Here is a 19,612-nt window from a genome sequence, read left to right as displayed (position 1 = left end):
AAATCGTGTTTGACAAACCTACTGGAGTTTTTTGAGGATGTAACTGGTAGAATAGATAAGGGAGAACCAGCGGATGTCGTGTATTTGGATTTTCAGAAGGCCTTTGATAAAGTCCCACATAATAGGTTAGTGTGCAAAATTAAAGCACATGGGATTGGGGGTAATATACTGACATGGATTGAAAATTGGTTAACAGACAGGAAACAGAGAGTAGGAATAAATGGGTCTTTTTCGGGATGGCAGGCGGTGACTAGTGGGGTACCGCAGGGATCAGTGCTTGGGCCCCAGCTATTCACAATATATTTCAATGATTTGGATGAGGGAACCAAATGTAATATTTCCAAGTTTGCTGACGACACAAAACTAGGTGGGATTGTGAGTTGTGAGGAGGATGCAAAGAGGCTTCAAGGCGATTTAGACAAGTTGAGTGAGTGGGCAAATACATGGCAGATGCAGTATATCGTGGATAAATGTGAAGTTATCCACTTCGGTAGGAAAAACAGAAAGGCAGAGTATTATTTAAATGGTGCAAGATTGGGAAATGTTGATGTACAAAGGGACCTTGTACACCAGTCACTGAAAGCAAACATGCAGGTGCTGCAAACAGTGAGGAAGGCAAATGGTATGTTGGCCTTCATTGCAAGAGGATTTGAGTACAGGAGCAAGGATGTCTTACTACAGTTATACAGGGCCTTGGTGAGACCACACCTGGAGTACTCTGTGCAGTTTTGTTCTCCTTACCTAAGAAAGGATATACTTGCCATAGAGGGAGTGCAGCGAAGGTTCACCAGACTGATTCCTGGGATGGCAGGACTGTCGTATGAGGAGAGATTGGGTCGACTAGGCCTGTATTCACTAGAGTTTAGAAGAATGAGAGGGGATCTCATTGAAACGTATAAATTCTGACAGGGCTAGACAGACTGGATGCAGGGAAGATGTTTCCCCTGGCTGGGGGGTCTAGAACGAGGGGTCACAGTCTCAGGATACGGGGTAGGACATTTAGGACTGAGATGAGGAGAAATTTCTTCACTCGGAGGGTGGTGAACCTGTGGAATTCTCTACCACAGAGGGCTGTGGAGGCCAAGTCACTGAATATATTTAAGAAGAAGATTGATAGATTTCTAGGCACAAAAAGCATCAAGGGGTATGGGGAGAGAGCGGGAATATGGTATTGAGATAGAGGATCAGCCATGATCATATTGAATGGCGGAGCAGGCTCGAAGGGCCGAATGGCCGACTCCTGCTCCTATTTTTCTATGTTCTTTCAAAGAGCCGGCATAGACATGATGGGCCGAATGGCTGCTTTCTGTGCTGCATCATTCTATGATTCTATAACTTGCATTTATATAGCATCCTTCACCACCTCAGGACGTCCCAAAGCTCAATTACTTTTGAAGTTTAGTCACTGTTGTAATGTATGAAACGCGGCAGCCAATGTGCTACCGCAAGCTCCCACAAACAGCAGTGTGATAATGACCAGATAATCTGGGGGTTTTTATGTGATGTTGGATGCGGGATAAATATTGGCCAGGACACCGGGGAGAACTCCCCTGCTCTTTGAAATATTTCTGTGGGATCTTTTACGTCCACCTGAGAAAGCAGACGGTGTCTTGGTTTAACGTCTCATTCAAATGATGGCACCTCTGACAGTGCAGCGCTCCCTCAGTACTGCTGCTCCAACAGTGCGGCGCTCCCTCAGTACTGCCCCTCTGACAGTGCGGCGCTCCCTCAGTACTGACCCTCCGACAGTGCGGCGCTCCCTCAGTACTGACCCTCCGACAGTGCGGCGCTCCCTCAGTACTGCCCCTCCGACAGTGCGGCGCTCCCTCAGTACTGCCCCTCCGACAGTGCGGCGCTCCCTCAGTACTGCCCCTCCGACAGTGCGGCGCTCCCTCAGTACTGCCCCTCCGACAGTGCGGCGCTCCCTCAGTACTGACCCTCCGACAGTGCAGCGCTCCCTCAGTACTGCCCCTCCGACAGTGCGGCGCTCCCTCAGTGCTGCACTAGGAGAGTCAGCCTAGATTTTGTGATAAAGTCTCTGGAGTGGGACTAGAACCCACAACCTTCTGACTCGGGGACGAGAGAGAGAGAGAGTGACCCACTGAGCCACGCCTGACGCATTTGAGCCATGCGGGAATCTAGACATCGGGCTGTATAATTTTTCATAAGGTGGTCGATGAGACGTCTCGCAGGAAGCTTGCTATGGTATAAGAGGAAAAATTGATAGAGAGTTGGTTAACGGACAGGAAAGAAAGGGTTAATTCGGATTGGAAAAGGCTTGGAAGTGGGGTACCCCAGGGGTCAGTGCTTTTAATCTAGGGGCTAGGTATGTAGATGATTAGGACACAAAATTGCAATGAACACAAAAGTAGGCGATTCGGTAAAGAATGAGGGGATTTTTTTAAATCATTCATTTTCGGGATGTGGGCGTCGGTGTCAAGGCCGGCATCTATTGCCCATCCCTAGTTGCCCCGAGAAGGTGGTGGTCGGCCGCCTTCTGTTTAATACAAACTGAGGGTCTCGCTCGGCCACTTCAGAGGGCGGTTAAGAGTCAACCAGGTTGGTGTGGGACTGGAGTCACCTATAGGCCCAGACCGGGTGAGGACGGCAGGTTTCCTTCCCTGAAGGACATCAGTGACCCAGCTGGGTTTTTACTACAATCCGACAGCTTCATGATCACTTTTACTGATCCCAGCTTTTTATTCCCAGATTTATTTTAAACTGAATTCATATTCTCAAACTGCCCACGGTGGGATTTGATCTCACGTTCCCTGGATTATTAGTCCAGTAATAGCACCGCTACACCACCGTATCCTTGCGTTACTGGATTAATAAAAGGCTTCAGGAGAGGCTGGTGGAGTGAACAGACAGGTGGCACCCCTGAGCTAGGAAGGGAGAAAAACATTTAGACAGCTGTCCTGCCTCTGTTCATCATCCGGAGACAGCTGCGATGGCCTCCACAGTCAAATATACTTGCCACAACCGGCAGGGAATGGTCACTTGGCTCAGGCTGCCTGGGACACCGTACCATGGCGAGAGAGAGAGGGCGAATTTTTTTTTTTTGTGTGTACAATGGACCGAATGGCCTCCTGTGCCATATGATTCCATAAACATAGTTTCCAACGTATTTAAGACTTGCTTCTCCTCCCATCTAGGACAGGGCAGCAAGACTGGCATCCAATCTATCGCAGAGCTCCGAACGGCAAAGCTGGCCGCAAAGCCCGTGGATGACAGGAGAAAGTAAGTGAAGCATCGAGTTGACCGCACCGATACCCGTGACACAGAGGGGGAGGCACGGAGGGAAAATTGCATGAATTTAACCGTGTCTTGTGGGAGGAAATGTAATAGCAGGCATAGAAAGTTGGCTAACTGACAGGAAACAAAGGGTTAATAGGTGTTGCTGAGATTGACAGACGGGTGCCACAGTGCTGCGTCCACTGGTATATATAAATATTAAAATTTGATCATGACACAAGGTTAGAGAGATTGGCAACCAGCCTGAGCCACACAGTCAGGCGGCAACGGGTCCATTTTCACAATTACTCCCTTCTCTCTGCGTCTATCTCCTGGAGACCCTGAAATGTGTATCGAACCCGTGCTGTACCTGCCCCGGGAGTGTTTGATGGGACAGTGTAGAGGGAGCTTTACTCTGTATCTAACCCGTGCTGTACCTGCCCCGGGAGTGTTTGATGGGACAGTGTAGAGGGAGCTTTACTCTGTATCTAACCCGTGCTGTACCTGCCCCGGGAGTGTTTGATGGGACAGTGTAGAGGGAGCTTTACTCTATCTAACCCGTGCTGTACCTGCCCTGGGAGTGTTTGATGGGACAGTGTAGAGGGAGCTTTACTCTGTATCTAACCCGTGCTGTACCTGCCCTGGGAGTGTTTGATGGGACAGTGTAGAGGGAGCTTTACTCTGTATCTAACCCGTGCTGTACCTGCCCTGGGAGTGTTTGATGGGGCAGTGTAGAGGGAGCTTTACTCTGTATCTAACCCGTGCTGTACCTGCCCTGGGAGTGTTTGATGGGACAGTGTAGAGGGAGCTTTACTCTGTATCTAACCCGTGCTGTACCTGCCCCGGGAGTGTTTGATGGGACAGTGTAGAGGGAGCTTTACTCTGTATCTAACCCGTGCTGTACCTGCCCCGGGAGTGTTTGATGGGACAGTGTAGAGGGAGCGTTACTCTGTATCTAAACCATGCTGTACCTGCCCTGGGAGTGTTTGATGGGACAGTGTAGAGGGAGCTTTACTCTGTATCTAACCCGTGCTGTACCTGCCCTGGGAGTGTTTTATGGGACAGTGTAGAGGGAGCTTTACTCTGTATCCAACCCGTGCTGTACCTGCCCTGGGAGTGTTTGATGGGGCAGTGTAGAGGGAGCTTTACTCTGTATCTAACCCATGCTGTACCTGCCCTGGGAGTGTTCGATAAGACATTGTCGAGGGAGCTTTGCTCTGCATCTAACCCGTGCTGCACCTGGCCTGGGAGTGTTTGATGGGAAAGTGTAGAGGGAGCTTTACTCTGTATCTCACCCGGTGCTGTACCTGCCCTGGGAGTGTTTGATGGGACAGTGTAAAGCGAGCTTTACTCTGTATCTAACCCGTGCTGTACCTGCAATGGGAGAGTTTGATGGGACAGTGTAGAGGGAGCTTTACTCTGTATCTAACCGCGTGCTGTACCTGCCCTGGGAGTGTTTGATGGGACAGTGTAGAGGGAGCTTTTCTCTGTATCTAACCCGTGCTGTACCTGCCCTGGGACAGTGTAGAGGGAGCTTTACTCTGTATCTAACCCGTGCTGTACCTGCCCTGGGAGTGTTTGATGGGACAGTGTAGAGGGAGCTTTACTCTGTATCTAACCCGTGCTGTACCTGCCCTGGGAGTGTCTGGTGGGACAGTGTAGAGGGAGTTTTACTCTGTATCTAACCTGTGCTGTACCTGCCCTGGGAATGTTGGATGGGACAGTGTAGAGGGAGCTTTACTCTGTATCTAACCCGTGCTGTACCTGCCCAGGGAGTGTTTGATGGGACAGTGTAGAGGGAGCTTTACTCTGTATCTAAACCGTGCTGTACCTGCCCTGGGAGTGTTTGATGGGACAGTGTAGAGGGAGCTTTTCTCTGTATCTAACCCGTGCTGTACCTGCCCTGGGAGTGTTTGATGGGACAGTGTAGAGGGAGCTTTACTCTGTATCTAACCTGTGCTGTACCTGCCCTGGGAGTGTTTGATGGGACAGTGTAGAGGGAGCTTTACTCTGTATCTAACCCGTGCTGTACCTGCCCTGGGAGTGTCTGATGGGACAGTGTAGAGGGTGTTTTACTCTGTATCTAACCTGTGCTGCACCTGCCCTGGGAATGTTGGATGGGACAGTGTAGAGGGAGCTTTACTCTGTATCTAACCCCTGCTCTTCGAAAAGTACTGTCGGATCTTTTACATCCACCCGAGAGGGCAGACAGGGCCTCGGTTTCACATCTCATCTGAAAGTCGGCACCTCCGACTGTGCAGTGCTCGCTCGTTATTGCACTCGGAGCGTCGGCCTGGATTATTTGCTCCAGTCTCTGGAGCGGGTCTGGAACCGACGACCTTTTGACTCTGAGGCGAGAGGCAGAGGGAGAGTGCTACCCACTGAGCCACGGCCGACACCAACGTTAAAGGCCTTTAACTCGGAGTTGTGAAGTGCTCTTTGCTATTATTTGCCCAGGGTAACCGTGAGGCAGGGTGGTTGGATGGAGAGGTGGGGAATGCAAACAGTGAGCAGATTTTGCCCCTGCTGTTAGTATCTCTGTTAACTCTTTGTTTTCTACTTCCTGGGAAGGAGTGCCGCTGTTAGCGTCTCATCAACAGAGACGGAACTGGACACTTCCGATAGCGATGAGGTTTGTACCACCTACGGTTCTCGCTGCCTTTAAGAGGCTCTTTTACCAGCACGTCATATGTTCTCCACCCACACACCACCAGAGTCGGGCTGCCCCGCCCCTTTGGCCGTACCTCCTGACGAGAGAGTCGATAGGCTGTTCCACCCTGGGTGCCTCGCGACCAAGCCCATTCCTGCTCTCGCTCGACCCTTCCCAGCAGGGGGGGGGTCGTCACATGATTTGCGATTGGTGGCAGAAACCCTGCTCTCCAACCAAAGGCGCTGATGCCAATTCATAGAATCTCACAGCACAGAAGGAGGCCATTCGGCCCATGCCGGCTCTTTGAAAGAGTTATCTTTCCCACTCCCCCTGCTCTTTCCCCAGAGCCCTGCAAATTTTTTCTTTTTCAAGTATTTCACAGAATCACAGAAACCCCACAGTGCAGATAGAGGCCATTTCGGCCCATCGAGCCTGCACCGACACATATCCCACCCGATCCCCGTAACCCCTACACCAACACATATCCCACCCTATCCCCACGTATTTAATCCCCCTAACACTAAGGGTCAATTTATCATAGCCAATCAACCTAAACCCGCACATCTTTGGACTGTGGGAGGAAACCGGAGCACCCGGAGGAAACCCACGCAAACACGGGGAGAATGTGCAAACTCCACATAGACAGTCACCCGAGGCCGGATTTGAACCCGGGTCCCTGGCGCTGTGAGGCAACAGTGCTAACCACTATGCCACCGTGCTGCCTTATCCAATTCCCTTTTGAAAGTTACTATTGAATCTGCTTCCACCGCCCTTTCAGGTAGCGCATTCCAGATCACAACAACTCGCTGCGTAAAAAAAATTCTCCTCATCTCCCCTCTGGTCCTTTTGCCAATTACCTTCAATCTGTGTCCTCTGGTTACCGACCCTCCTGCCACTGGAAACAGTTTCTCCTGATTTACTCCATCAAAACCCTTCATGATTATAGTTCCACAGACACTGACTCTCATTGGGGTATGGGTTTCAGCGAGACAGAGGGAGGAGGGGGCAGAGAGAAAGAGAGGGAGGGGCAGAGAGGGAGAGGGGGGGCAGGGGAAGGGAGAGGGGGAGGGGGAAGGGGAGAGAGCATTGAGATGCGCTGTCCAGTATGAGCCTGGTGCTGAATTTGATTCAGTGAGTTTCCTGTGATGTTTGATGTTCTGCAGGAGCCGGAACTTTACTTCAAGGATCCCAAAGAGCTACTGAACATCTACACTGAGCTGGAGGAACAGAACCTGTCGCTCATCCTGAACTCACAGGAGACTGAGGAGGCCGTGGAGGAAATCAAACAGGCCATGGCCAACGCACACCATAAAATGTAGGCAGAGCCATGCAGTCCGCATGATCCCCCCGCAGCCCCTCGCGGACCCCCGCCCGTTCTTGAACCAACAGGAGGACAGGCCATAGATTAATGATGAGTAATGAACCAGATTTAGTCAACAACCTAAGTGTAAGGGAAGACAGGCTTGAGGGGCTGAACGGCCTCCTCCTGTTCCTGTGTAACAGGCTCGAGGGGCTGAATGGCCTCCTCCTGTTCCTGTGTAACAGGCTCGAGGGGCTGAATGGCCTCCTCCTGTTCCTGTGTAACAGGCTCGAGGGGCTGAATGGCCTCCTCCTGTTTCTGTGTAACAGGCTCGAGGGGCTGAATGGCCTCCTCCTGTTCCTGTGTAACAGGCTCGAGGGGCTGAATGGCCTCCTCCTGTTCCTGTGTAACAGGCTCGAGGGGCTGAATGGCCTCCTCCTGTTCCTGTGTAACAGGCTCGAGGGGCTGAATGGCCCCCTCCTGTTCCTGTGTAACAGGCTCGAGGGGCTGAATGGCCTCCTCCTGTTCCTGTGTAACAGGCTCGAGGGGCTGAATGGCCTCCTCCTGTTTCTGTGTACCCAGATAATGTTGCGGTTGTGTTTCAGGAACTGTGAGACGGATTTCCTCAAGCAGCAGCTGAACATGCTGAACGAGGCCGTAGCCAAGGAGGAGAGCAGGGCCGCCGAGCTGGAGCTCAAAGCCAAGATGTTCTCCTTCAGCCAGAGTACAATTGAAGATCAGGTACTGGCAGCTTCTCCGAGGTCAGGTTCTGTCGCATTCAGGGGGCGCGGTCAGCAACCCCTCCCCCGCCGTAAACACCCGCTCCCATCTCCTGCCTTAAGCTGGGGTTGTTCTCCTTGGAGCAGAGAAGGTTGAGAGGAGATTTGATCGAGGTGCTCAAAATCATGAGGGGCCTGGACAGAGTAGATAGAGAGAAACTGTTCCCATTGGCGGAAGGGTCGAGAACCAGGGGACACAGATTTAAGGTGATTGGCAAAAGAACCAAAGATGACATGAGGTAGAGCGCCTGCCCCGATCGCTCGGTTGGAGAATTCACCCCATGGCGAGCCAGGTTCAATGCCCGGTCGGTGCTGAGTTAGAATCAGAATAATTCCGCGCAGGAGGCCATTCGGCCCATCGTGCCTGTGCCGGCTCTTTGAACGAGCTCTCCAATTAGTCCCACTCCACCCCCCCCCCCCCACCCCGCTCTTTCCCCACAACCCTGCAAATTTTTCCCCTTCAAGTATTTCTCCAATTCCCTTCTGAAAGTTGAATCTGCTTCCACCGCCCTTTCAGGCAGCGCATTCCAGATCACAACAACTCGCTGCGTAAAAACATTCTCATCTCCCCTCTGATTCTTTTGCCACTTATTTTAAATCTGTGTCCTCTGGTTACCGACATTCCTGCCACTGGAAACAGTTTCTCCTTATTTACTCTATCAAAACCCCTTCAGGATTTTGAACGCCTCCATTAAATCTCCTCTTAACCTTCTCTGCTCTAAAGAGAACAACCCCAGCTTCTCAGAGGGGTCAGAGGAACTTGGCATTTGGCAAGAATGTCAAGGCCTTGGAGAGCAGATTTACTAGAATGGTGCCGGGGATGAGGGACTTCAGTTAGGTGGAGACTGGGAAAGCTGGGCTTGTTGCGGATGCTGCTCCCCTGTCTCTCGCACACTGACTGCTGGTGGATACCACTCGCCCAAACAGAAAGCAACTCTTGCCGTTTCTTTCCCCCAGGATAAAATGCTGGAGGCCCTCGATCAGAAGGTGGGAGAGGTTTACCGAGCCTGTATCGGAGAGAACGAGGCCAACATGAGCACGCTGCAGATGTTGACCAGTATCGAGAACTACCTGGAGGACTTGTTCGAGAGCCTGGAGAAGCTGCCTCGGGAGAAAGTGGAATTGGCCGAGAGGAACAAAGAGAAGGAGAGGAGGATGAGGTAGGGACGGTGCAGCAAGGTGGCGGAGATCAGCAAAAACTGTGATAAAACCCCTGACATTTAGCACTAAATTTACAAAGCTAGGTGGGAGAGTAAGCTGTGAGGAGGATGCAAAGAGGCTGCAAAGTGGTATGGACCGGTTAAGTGAGTGGGCAAGGAGGTGGCAGATGGAACATAATGTGGAGAAATGTGAAATTAGGTAGGAAGAATGGAAAAGCAGAGTATTTTTTTTATAAAAGGTGAGAGATTAGTAAATGTTAGTGTGCAGAGAGATTTGGGTGTCCTTGTACACTAATCACAAAATTAACATGCAGGTACAGCAAGCAGTTAGGAAGGAAAATGGCCTTTATTGCAAGGGGGTTGGAGTATAAGAGTAAGGAAGTCTTGCTCCAATTGTACAGGGCCTTGGTGAGACCACACCTGGAGTACTGGGCACAGTTCTGGTCTCCGTATCTAAGGAAGGATATACTTGCCTTGGAGGCGGTGCAACGAAGGTTCACTAGATTGATTCCTGGGATGAGAGGGCTGTCCTATGAGGAGAGATTGAGTAGAATGGGCCGATACTCTCTGGAGTTTAGAAGAATGAGAGGTGATCTCATTGAAACATACAAGATTCTGAGGGGGATTGACAGGGTAGATGCTGAGAGATTGTTTCCCCCTGGCTGGAGAGTCTAGAACTAGGGGGCAGAGTCTCAGGATAAGGGGTCGGCCATTTAAGACTGAGATGAGGAGGAATTTCTTTACTCAGGGTGGTGAATCTTTGGAATTCTCTACCCCAGAGGGCTGTGGAGGCCAGTCGTTGAGTATATTCAAGGCTGAGATCGATAGATTTTTGGACTCTCGGGGAATCGAGGGATATGGGGATCGAGCGGGAAAGTGGAGTTGAGTCAGTTATACAGCACAGAAAGAGGCCCTTCGGCCCATCGTGTCCGCGCCGGCCATCAAGCCCTGTCTATTCTAATCCCATTTTCCAGCACTTGGTCCGTAGCCTTGTATGCTGTGGTGTTTCAAGTGCTCATCTAAATGCTTCTTGAATGTTGTGAGGGTTCCTGCCTCTACCACCCTTTCAGGCAGTGAGTTCCAGATTCCAACCACCCTCTGGGTGAAAAAGTTTTTCCTCAAATCCTCTCTAAACCTCGTGCCCCTTACCTTGAAACTATGCCCCCTGGTTATTGACCCCTCTACTAAGGGGAAAAGTTCCTTTCTATCTACCCTATCTATGCGCCTCATAATTTTGTACACCTCAATCAGGTCCCCCCTCAGCCTTCTCTGTTCTAAGGAAAACAACCCCAGTCTGTCCAGTCTTTCTTCATAGCTGAAGCGCTCCAGCCCAGGTAACATCCTGGTGAATCTCCTCTGCACCCTCTCCAATGCAGTCACATCCTTCCTATAGTGAGGCGACCAGAACTGCACACAGTACTCCAGCTGTGGCCTAACTAGCGTTTTGTATAGCTCCATCATAACCTCCCTGCTCTTTGTTAAGTCTGTGTGTTCCAGTTATGGTTAATATGAATCACTGCACACAGACCACAAGAATAACTTTAACAGGTCTTTACTAGTCGAAGGTCAGGGCTGAACTAAAAGATACAAGACGCTATACAGGCTTATATACCCGAGTGGTCACTACCGGTATTACAGTACACAGGGGCTCTTAAAGGTACATACACTACAATTCCTCCCCTTTTAGATAATTAGTACATAACATTTTAAGTAATCATTAATTAACATGTTTACAAGAACAATAATCTACACATTTGCTGCAGTTAATCAATTATAAGTCAGTCTCTCTGGAGGCTTCCTGACTCGGTCCGGATAACGCCTCGGTGGTGTAGTAGTTTTCGGTGGTGTAGTAGGTTCTTTTGGCAAGGTCGATTCGGCTTGAATGCCAGTGTCGGGTTCATCTGGTTCCAGTATCACCGGATCGGAGGTAGATACTATGGGTATCTCTGCTTCATCATTAGGCGTATAGAGTTGTGGTGTAGGTTGTCCCTTTTCGGATGACTCTATGATCTGGTCAGCATGGCGCCTTATTATGCTTTCACCAATGTCCATGGTATACATCAGCGGTCCTAGTCGTGTGCAAATAGTTCCAGGCTGCCATTTCTCGGTACGGTAGTCCCGGGCCAAAACTTGTTGACCTATCTGGAAGGTTCTAGTTGGCCTTTCATTCATGCCTTGAAATTGCCGGTTCTCTACGTCCCTTCTGATGTTTGGCTTGATCAAATCCAGCCGGCATCTTAGTCTTCTATTGAAAAACATCATGGCGGGAGTTTGGTTTGTAACCACGTGTTGCATTCCTGTACGCAAACAAGAAGTTATCTACCTTATGTTGTAGATTTATGTCTTCATTACCCATGGCCTTTATGGCCTTCTTGAAGGTCTGGACAAACCTTTCAGCTAATCCATCGGTGGCGGGATGGTATGGGGCGGACGTGTAGTGCTTAACCCCATTGTTTTTTAAGAACTTCCTGAATTCTTCGGACACAAATTGCGGTCCATTATCAGAACAGATCTGTTCCGGCAGCCCATTCCTGGCAAATATGGTCCTTAATACTGTGATGGTTTTTTCCGTGGTGGTGGAGGACATCTTTATTACCTCCGGCCACTTGGAGTGTGCATCCACCGCGATTAAGAACATTGAGTCCATAAATGGACCAGCAAAGTCGATATGTACCCTTTGCCATGGAGATGAGGGCCACTCCCATGGATGTAGAGGGGCTTGTGGTGGGGCGTTTTGGACCTTCTGGCATCCTAGACAGCTCTTGGTCATTTCTTCGATGTCTCCATCGATACCTGGCCACCACACAAACGCTCTGGCTAGGTTCTTCATTTTCACTCCACCCAGATGCCCCTCGTGAAGCTCCTTTAGCACTTTATACTGGAGTTTGGGTGGAATCACCACTCTGGATCCACACATCAAGGTTCCTCGGCACACTGACAGCTGTTCTCTTCTTTGCGAGAATGCTGGCAACAGTGGTTCGCCATGTGCTGGCCATCCCTTCACCGTTAAATCGTAGACTTGTGAGAGAGTCGGGTCATTTCTCGTTTCCTTTTCAATGGTAGAATTTGTTACTGGTAGACATTCCACTATGGTTGAGTGGAACATCTCCACTGGGTCCACTGTAGGCGCCTCTTCTACCGTTGGCAATGGTAGGCGCGATAAACCGTCAGCATTCCCATGCTGTTTTGATCCTTTGTATTCTATGTCATATTGGTGTGCCCCTAGGAAAAGGGACCACCTCTGTAGCCTTTGCGCTGTCATAATGGGAACGCCCTTTTTAGGGTTGAATATGGATACCAACGGCTGGTGGTCTGTCAGCAGTGTAAACTTCTGGCCCTGCAGGTAATGATTAAACTTCTTTACTCCCCACACAAGGCTGAGAGCCTCCCTATCTATCTGAGCATAGTTGCGCTCAGCGGAGGTCAATGATCTGGGTGCAAATGCGACTGGCCTTTCCAAGCCATTTGGCAACTTGTGTGAGAGTACTGCTCCAATACCATAAGGAGAAGCATCACAAGCTAAACGAATAGGTAGCGTTGGGTTGAAGTGAGCCAACACTTCCTCTGAGGTGATCAATGCCTTGCTTTTGCGAAAGGCCTTCTTACAGTCCTCGCTCCACTTCCATGGTACTTCTTTCTGCAAAAGAGCATTCAGCGGGTGCAGCACCGTGGATAGATTTGGCAGAAACTTATGGTAATAGTTAATCAACCCTAGGAACGACCTCAACTGGGATACATTTTCCGGAGCGGGAGCCTTCACAACAGCTTCGATCTTGTCAGGTGACTTGTGCAGCCCCTCCTGGTCAATGACATGACCACAGTACGAGATCCGTTTCTGAAAGAACTCACATTTCTGGCGATTAACTCGAAGTCCATATTCCTTCAATCTGGTGAGCACCAGTTTCAAATTTGCAAGGTGTTCCTCATCGTCATCTCCTGTAATCAGGATATCGTCCAAGTAACATTGAGTGCTTGGAATTCCCTGTAATACCTGCTCCATGGCCCTCTGCCAAATTGCTGGAGCCGAAGCCACTCCAAAAACCAGTCTATTATATCGATACAAGCCTCTGTGCGTGTTGATTGTGAGATACTGGCGCGACTCTTCCTCAACTTCCATCTGTAAGTACGCTTGCGCCAGGTCTATCTTGGTGAAGTGTTTCCCGCCAGACAATGAAGCAAAGATATCCTCAATCCGCGGAAGCGGATATTGCACCGTGTGAAGCACCGGATTAACTGTGATCTTGAAGTCTCCACAGATGCGGACCTTCCCCGGTTCCCCTGGCTTGTTACTCGATGAACGCTTCATGACGGGAACAATGGGCGTGGCCCACTCACTCCAGTCCACCTTAGACAGTACTCCTGAACGTTCTAGCCCTTCCAGCTCAGCTTCCACAGCAGGTCGTATCGCATAAGGTACTGGTCTGGCTTTGAAAAATTTTGGGTTTGCATGTTCTGCAATCTTGATTTTTGCCTTAATTCCTCTCAGTGTTCCCAGTCCCTGTTGGAACACCTCTTTAGCCTCATCCAATATTCTGGACAATCGTTCAGGTTTGACATCTTTTTTTCCGGAATCTACCGTTATTGCTTTTAGGGAGTGCCAGTCCATATTTATTTTCCTGATCCACTCCCGTCCCAGAAGTGGTGGACCTCCCTCAGGTAGTACATATAAGTCCATTCCTTGGTGTTCTTTGCCCTTGTGTATCACCTTGACTTTTATCTTTCCGATGGGGTATACTCTTTGCCCCGTGTATGTCTGCAATACTATCTCCGTATCCCGTAGGGGAATATGTGTGAATAACCTTTTGTAATCTTGCTTATTCATGACCGTCAATGCCGATCCGGTGTCCAATTCCATCTTCACTTGGACTCCTGCTATCTGCAGTGTGACCCAGATAGTTTGTAGGTCAGCTTCCTTACTCACATTGTGAATTCTCAGACTACCCAGTTCCTTGCTGTTGGAGTCTGAATCCGAATTCTGTTCATCCGAACTCTTCTCAGCCACCTTATGTACCTTTCTGCACTTTTCCTGCGGTGACTTTTTGTTGCTGGTCTTCTTTCCTGACCGGCATACTTTAGCTATGTGACCAAGCTTGCCACATTTTCTACATTCCTGGTTTTTAAACCAGCATTGGTTCTGATCGTGTGTTGTCTTTCCACAACGATAACATTTCGTTGTACCCAAAGCCATTTGATCTACGCTGAGTACGGCTGCCTTCAGCTGCATTTCCGCAGTGCCTCTCGCTGCGGCTTCGTGCGATGCTGCAATAGTGACAGCCTTATCAAGTGTAAGATCATTCTCTTCAAGCAGCCGCTTTTGTGTTCCTTCTTTCGACAATCCACACACGAATTTGTCTCTCAGTGCCTCTGTCAGTCTTTCCCCAAACTGACAGTATTTCGCTAGCTTACGCAGTTCAATTAAATACTCCGCGTTGCTTTCCTCTTTCAGTTGCGTTCTCGCATAAAATTTAAATCGTTCCGCTAACATCAGCGGTGTGGGGTTCAAATGATTTCTCAGGACAGCAACAATATTAGCGAAAGCCTGATCCGCCGGTTTAGCTGGTGATAGAAGATGCTTCAATAGCCCGTATGTCTTCGCACCCATTGAGTTTAGTAAGGTTAGTGCTTTATCTTCATCGGATATTTTATTTGCCTTACAATAAATCTCTATGCGTTCTACATACGTGGCCCAATCTTCAACATCGGGATCGAAATCGTTGATGTTACCACGCTTAGGCATCCTCGCAATCTTCTTGAGAAACAAAAAGAAATTTTTCTTTAATTTTTTTTTTAAATGGCGGTTTCCCGCGCTTGTCTTCTTCCCCCGCCTACGAAAATGGCGGCTTCCCGCGTTTGCCTTTCTCCCCCGCTGGCTGTAATGGCGATTGCCGTATTGCTGCGTTCGTCCTCCCCAGCGGTTCTCAAATCGTGCCTCCCAGCCCCTCTTGCAGTCCGGTCCTTTCCCCCGGCTGCGGCTGAGTTCTCCGTGGTTTTTTTTTTTTTTTTTTTTCTCCCGCGCCTTACGCTGTCCCGGTCGCTGCGCCTCGCGGCCTCGGTAGCTGCCCGGCCTTTTTCACCGGTCGCGGTCGAGCTCTCTCTCGACGCTGTTGCGTCTCCCAGCCCGCTTGCAGCCCGGTCTTTTACACCGGCTGCGTTTGCATTCACCGCGGCTCCCGTGCCTTACGCTGCCCCAGTCTCAGCGCCTCTGGCCCCCACTTCTGTCCGGCTCTTTTCCCCGGCCGTGGTCGAGTTCTCCGCCCCTATATCCTCCGTTTTTCCCTCCCCTACTTCACAGCCAACGTGGCCGACTTGCTGCTCGTCGCTGATCGGCTTACCCACCACCGTGATGGAAGGGATGATCACTGCCTGTTGCTGATGGAAGGCTTCGTGTCAGGATTCTTCCTTGCTCTTCAGACCCGAGTCTTTTCTCAGCAGGATGATGAGGGCGGATGCCTCTTCTCGACGCCCATTAAACTGCCTTGGATATGTCTCTGCCGCAGGGTAAGATCGTACTCGTCGCCACTGTTAAGTCTGTGTGTTCCAGTTATGGTTAATATGAATCACTGCACACAGACCACAAGAATAACTTTAACAGGTCTTTACTAGTCGAAGGTCAGGGCTGAACTAAAAGATACAAGACGCTATACAGGCTTATATACCCGAGTGGTCACTACCGGTATTACAGTACACAGGGGCTCTTAAAGGTACATACACTACACTCTTATATTCTATGCCTCGGCTAATGAAGGCAAGTATCCCATATGCCTTTTTAACCACCTTATCTACCTGTCCTGCTGCCTTCAGGGATCTATGTACATGCACACCAAGGTCCCTCTGATCCTCTGTCCTTCCTAGGGTCCTACCATTCATTGTGTATTCCCTTGCCTTGTTAGTCCTCCCAAAATGCATCACCTCACCCTTTTCAGGGTTAAATTCCATTTGCCACTGTTCTGCCCATCTGACCAACCCGTCTATATCGTCCTGTAGCCTGAGGCTTCCCTCCTCGCTATTTACCACTCTACCAATTTTTGTGTCATCTGCGATCTTACTGATCATACCTCCTACATTCATATCTAAATCATTAATGTACACTACAAACAGCAAAGGACCCAGCACCGATCCCAGCGGTGCACCACTGGACACAGGCTTCCAGTCACAAAAAGAACCTTCGACCATCACCCTCTGCCTCCTGCCACTAAGCCAATTTTGGATCCAACGTGCCAAATTGCCCTGGATCCCATGGGCTCTCACCTTCTTGACCAGACTCCCATGTGGGACTTTGTCAAAAGCCTTACTGAAGTCCATGTAGACTACATCAACTGCACTACCCTCATCCACACACCTAGTCACCCCCTCGAAAAATTCAATCAAATTGGTTAGACATGATCTCCCCCTGACAAAGCCATGCTAACTATCCTTGATTAATCCTTGCCTCTCCAAGTGGAGACTGATTCTGTCCCTCAGAATTTTTTCTAATAATTTCCCTACCACTGATGTTAGGCTCACTGGCCTGTAATTCCCTGGTTTATCCCTACTACCCTTTTTGAATAATGGTACTACGTTAGCTGTCCTCTGGCACCTCTCCTGTGGCGAGAGAGATTCTGAAAATTTGTCAGAGCCCCTGCAATCTCCTCCCTTGCCTCACACAGCAGCCTGGGATACATCTCGTCTGGGCCTGGGCATTTATCCACTTATAAGCCCGCTAAAACCGCTAGTACCTCCTCCCTCTCAATGCTAATATGTTCAAGTATATCACAATCCCCCTGCCTGATTTCTATGCCTACATCGTCCTTCTCCATAGTGAACACAGATGCAAAATATTCATTTAAAACCTCACCTACATCTTCCGGCTCTACACTCAGATTGCCACTTTGGTCCCTAATGGGCCCTACTCTTTCCCTGGTTATCCTCTTGCAAAGATCAGCCATGATCTTATTGAATGGCGGAGCAGCTCTGAATGGCCGACTCCTTCTCCTAATTCTTATGAGGCTCGTGCTGGCGCTGCCGATTCCTCCCACAGGGATTTCGCAGCCAGCTACAACCAGGAGTCGCAAAGACCGCTATGGATTTATGAGGAGGGCGGGTGGGGAGGGAGGTCCGTGCGTGAACGCTCTGCCACATGGAATCCGGAGCATGCACAATGAGGATCCTCTGGTCAATCCCTGGTCCACGTTGGGTTGACCGATCTCCGCCAGGGTGGGCTGTAGCAGCACTCGCCTCCCCGGCTACGATCGGCTAACTCCGCACGCAGCCAGGATGTGAAGCTGGGACTGTTGTCGCCAGCCACACAGGAGTAGACGGGAGGAACAGTCCGCGACTCAACAGGAACCGCCGTCATCGAAGCACGTGTAGATCTCATCATGACGCTGTTTTACCGCTTGTTCCACAGGATGAGGGAGGAGAAACTGAGGGAGGAGAAGCTTCATCAGGAGGAGCGAATCCACCGAGCGATTATCAGATCACAGGCCGAGCACCAGAAAAAGGTACGGCTCACGGTCACAGAACTCCTCTCCCCCCTCACTGTACTAAGCTCATCCAAAACACCTGCTGCCCGTTTAACATCTCATCTGAAAGATTGGCCCCGCTGACAGCGCAGCGCTCCCTCAGTACTGCCCCTCCGACAGTGCGGCGCTCCCTCAGTACTGCCCCTCCGCCAGTGCGGCGCTCCCTCAGTACTGCCCCTCCGCCAGTGCGGCGCTCCCTCGGTACTGCCCCTCCGACAGTGCGGCGCTCCCTCGGTACTGCCCCTCCGACAGTGCGGTGCTCCCTCAGTACTGCCCCTCCGACAGCGCGGCGCTCCCTCAGTACTGCCCCTCCGACAGCGCGGCGCTCCCTCAGTACTGCCCCTCCGACAGTGCGGTGCTCCCTCAGTACTGCCCCTCCGACAGTGCGGTGCTCCCTCAGTACTGCCCCTCCGACAGTGCGGCGCTCCCTCAGTACTGCCCCTCCGACAGTGCGGCGCTCCCTCAGTACTGCCCCTCCGACAGTGCGGTGCTCGCGCGGCACTCCCTCAGTACTGCCCCTCCGACAGTGCGGCGCTCCCTCAGTACTGCCCCTCCGACAGTGCGGCACTCCCTCAGTACTGCCCCCCCTCAGTACTGCCCCTCCGACAGTGCGGCGCTCCCTCAGTACTGCCCCTCCGACAGTGCGGTGCTCCCTCAGTACTGCCCCTCCGACAGTGCGGCGCTCCCTCAGTACTGCCCCTCCGACAGTGCGGCGCTCCCTCAGTACTGCCCCTCCGACAGCGCGGCGCTCCCTCAGTACTGCCCCTCCGACAGTGCGGCGCTCCCTCAGTACTGCCCCTCCGACAGTGCGGCACTCCCTCAGTACTGCCCCCCCTCAGTACTGCCCCTCCGACAGTGCGGCGCTCCCTCAGTACTGCCCCTCCGACAGTGCAGTGCTCCCTCAGTACTGCCCCTCCGACAGTGCGGCGCTCCCTCAGTACTGCCCCTCCGACAGTGCGGCGCTCCCTCAGTACTGCCCCTCCGACAGCGCGGCGCTCCCTCAGTACTGCCCCTCCGACAGTGCGGCGCTCCCTCAGTACTGCCCCTCCGACAGCGCGGCGCTCCCTCAGTACTGCCCCTCTGACAGTGCGGTGCTCCCTCAGTACTGCCCCGTCGAGTTTTGGTGAATTCAGACACTGATTTCCACTTGCCTTCACAGACTGGGAGGAAGCTCGTGTTTCGATCAATCCCGCCTTTGATGAAGGAGCTGGAGAAGCAGGACAAGGTCACCACTGACAAGGAGAAGGAGGAGAACGAGTATTACTTTAGTTTTTAAATATACAGCCTGTGAAGAAATGAATTGCAGCACACCCACACGTAATTATGTTAATGTTCCACTTCGATCACCGCATTGTGCAGATTGGCCAAGGCTCATGTTTTTGCGACGATGTTTTATTTTAAGCAGCCATCGACTTGCTTCCTTTCAAACTACACCGCCCCTTTAGACACAATCTGATGCCGAGGGTTCGAGCTCCCCACCAGTTTCAGTTCCCCATTTAGGTAGATGTGCAAGTTTGTATTCACAGAAATGGCATGAATTATTGAAATAAACGTGACTGATTGTCCTCCCCTTTCACAAAGTGATACGAGTTACTGCTGTGGAGACGGACAGAGAACATCCACTTCAACCCAGGTAAAACTGCAACAGGCCCGAGAACAGATTACCAACGATACAACTTACGTTTATATAGCGCCTATAACATAGTGAAACATCTAAAGGTACTTCACAGGAGCATAAATCAAACACCGAGCCACCTACGGAGAGATTAGGACAGGTGAGCGTCTTCAGAGGAGGTCCTATCCTTTAGAATATTACCTTATTCACGCTCCCCTCTCCTCCCCGGCAGCAATTTCTTCACCTACTTCCTGTAAAACCCTGGGGTGAAAACCATCAGCTCCTGGGGATTTGTCGGTCCTTAGTGCCATTATTTTGTCTAATACTGTTTTCTTGTTTACGTTAGCAGGCCCAGGGGCCGTGTAGCCTGATC

At 50.8% G+C, this 19,612-nt stretch overlaps 1 protein-coding gene across 4 annotated transcripts in view; it reads left to right on the top strand.

Moving 5' to 3' along the window:
* cfap100 (cilia and flagella associated protein 100) overlaps positions 1-19,189 on the top strand; it is an 84,136-nt gene extending 64,947 nt beyond the window's left edge. For all 4 annotated transcript variants that reach the window (XM_086002155.1, XM_086002154.1, XM_086002157.1 and 1 more), the window contains 7 exons: positions 3,156-3,240; positions 5,806-5,866; positions 7,048-7,199; positions 7,790-7,925; positions 8,921-9,123; positions 17,510-17,603; positions 18,784-19,189. In XM_086002155.1, the coding sequence (XP_085858281.1) occupies positions 3,156-3,240; positions 5,806-5,866; positions 7,048-7,199; positions 7,790-7,925; positions 8,921-9,123; positions 17,510-17,603; positions 18,784-18,900 (848 nt within the window). In that variant the 3' untranslated portion in view covers positions 18,901-19,189. The remainder of the gene's footprint in view (positions 1-3,155; positions 3,241-5,805; positions 5,867-7,047; positions 7,200-7,789; positions 7,926-8,920; positions 9,124-17,509; positions 17,604-18,783) is intronic.
* The last annotated feature ends 423 nt before the right edge of the window (positions 19,190-19,612 follow it).

The sequence above is a fragment of the Somniosus microcephalus genome, chromosome 11, assembly GCF_052327205.1.
Source record: "Somniosus microcephalus isolate GS21.2 chromosome 11, FLI_Smic_1.0, whole genome shotgun sequence".
Classification (NCBI taxonomy): Eukaryota; Metazoa; Chordata; class Chondrichthyes; order Squaliformes; family Somniosidae; genus Somniosus; species Somniosus microcephalus.
Note: the sequence above shows the minus strand (reverse complement) of the source record. Positions and strands in the feature narration are given on the sequence as shown.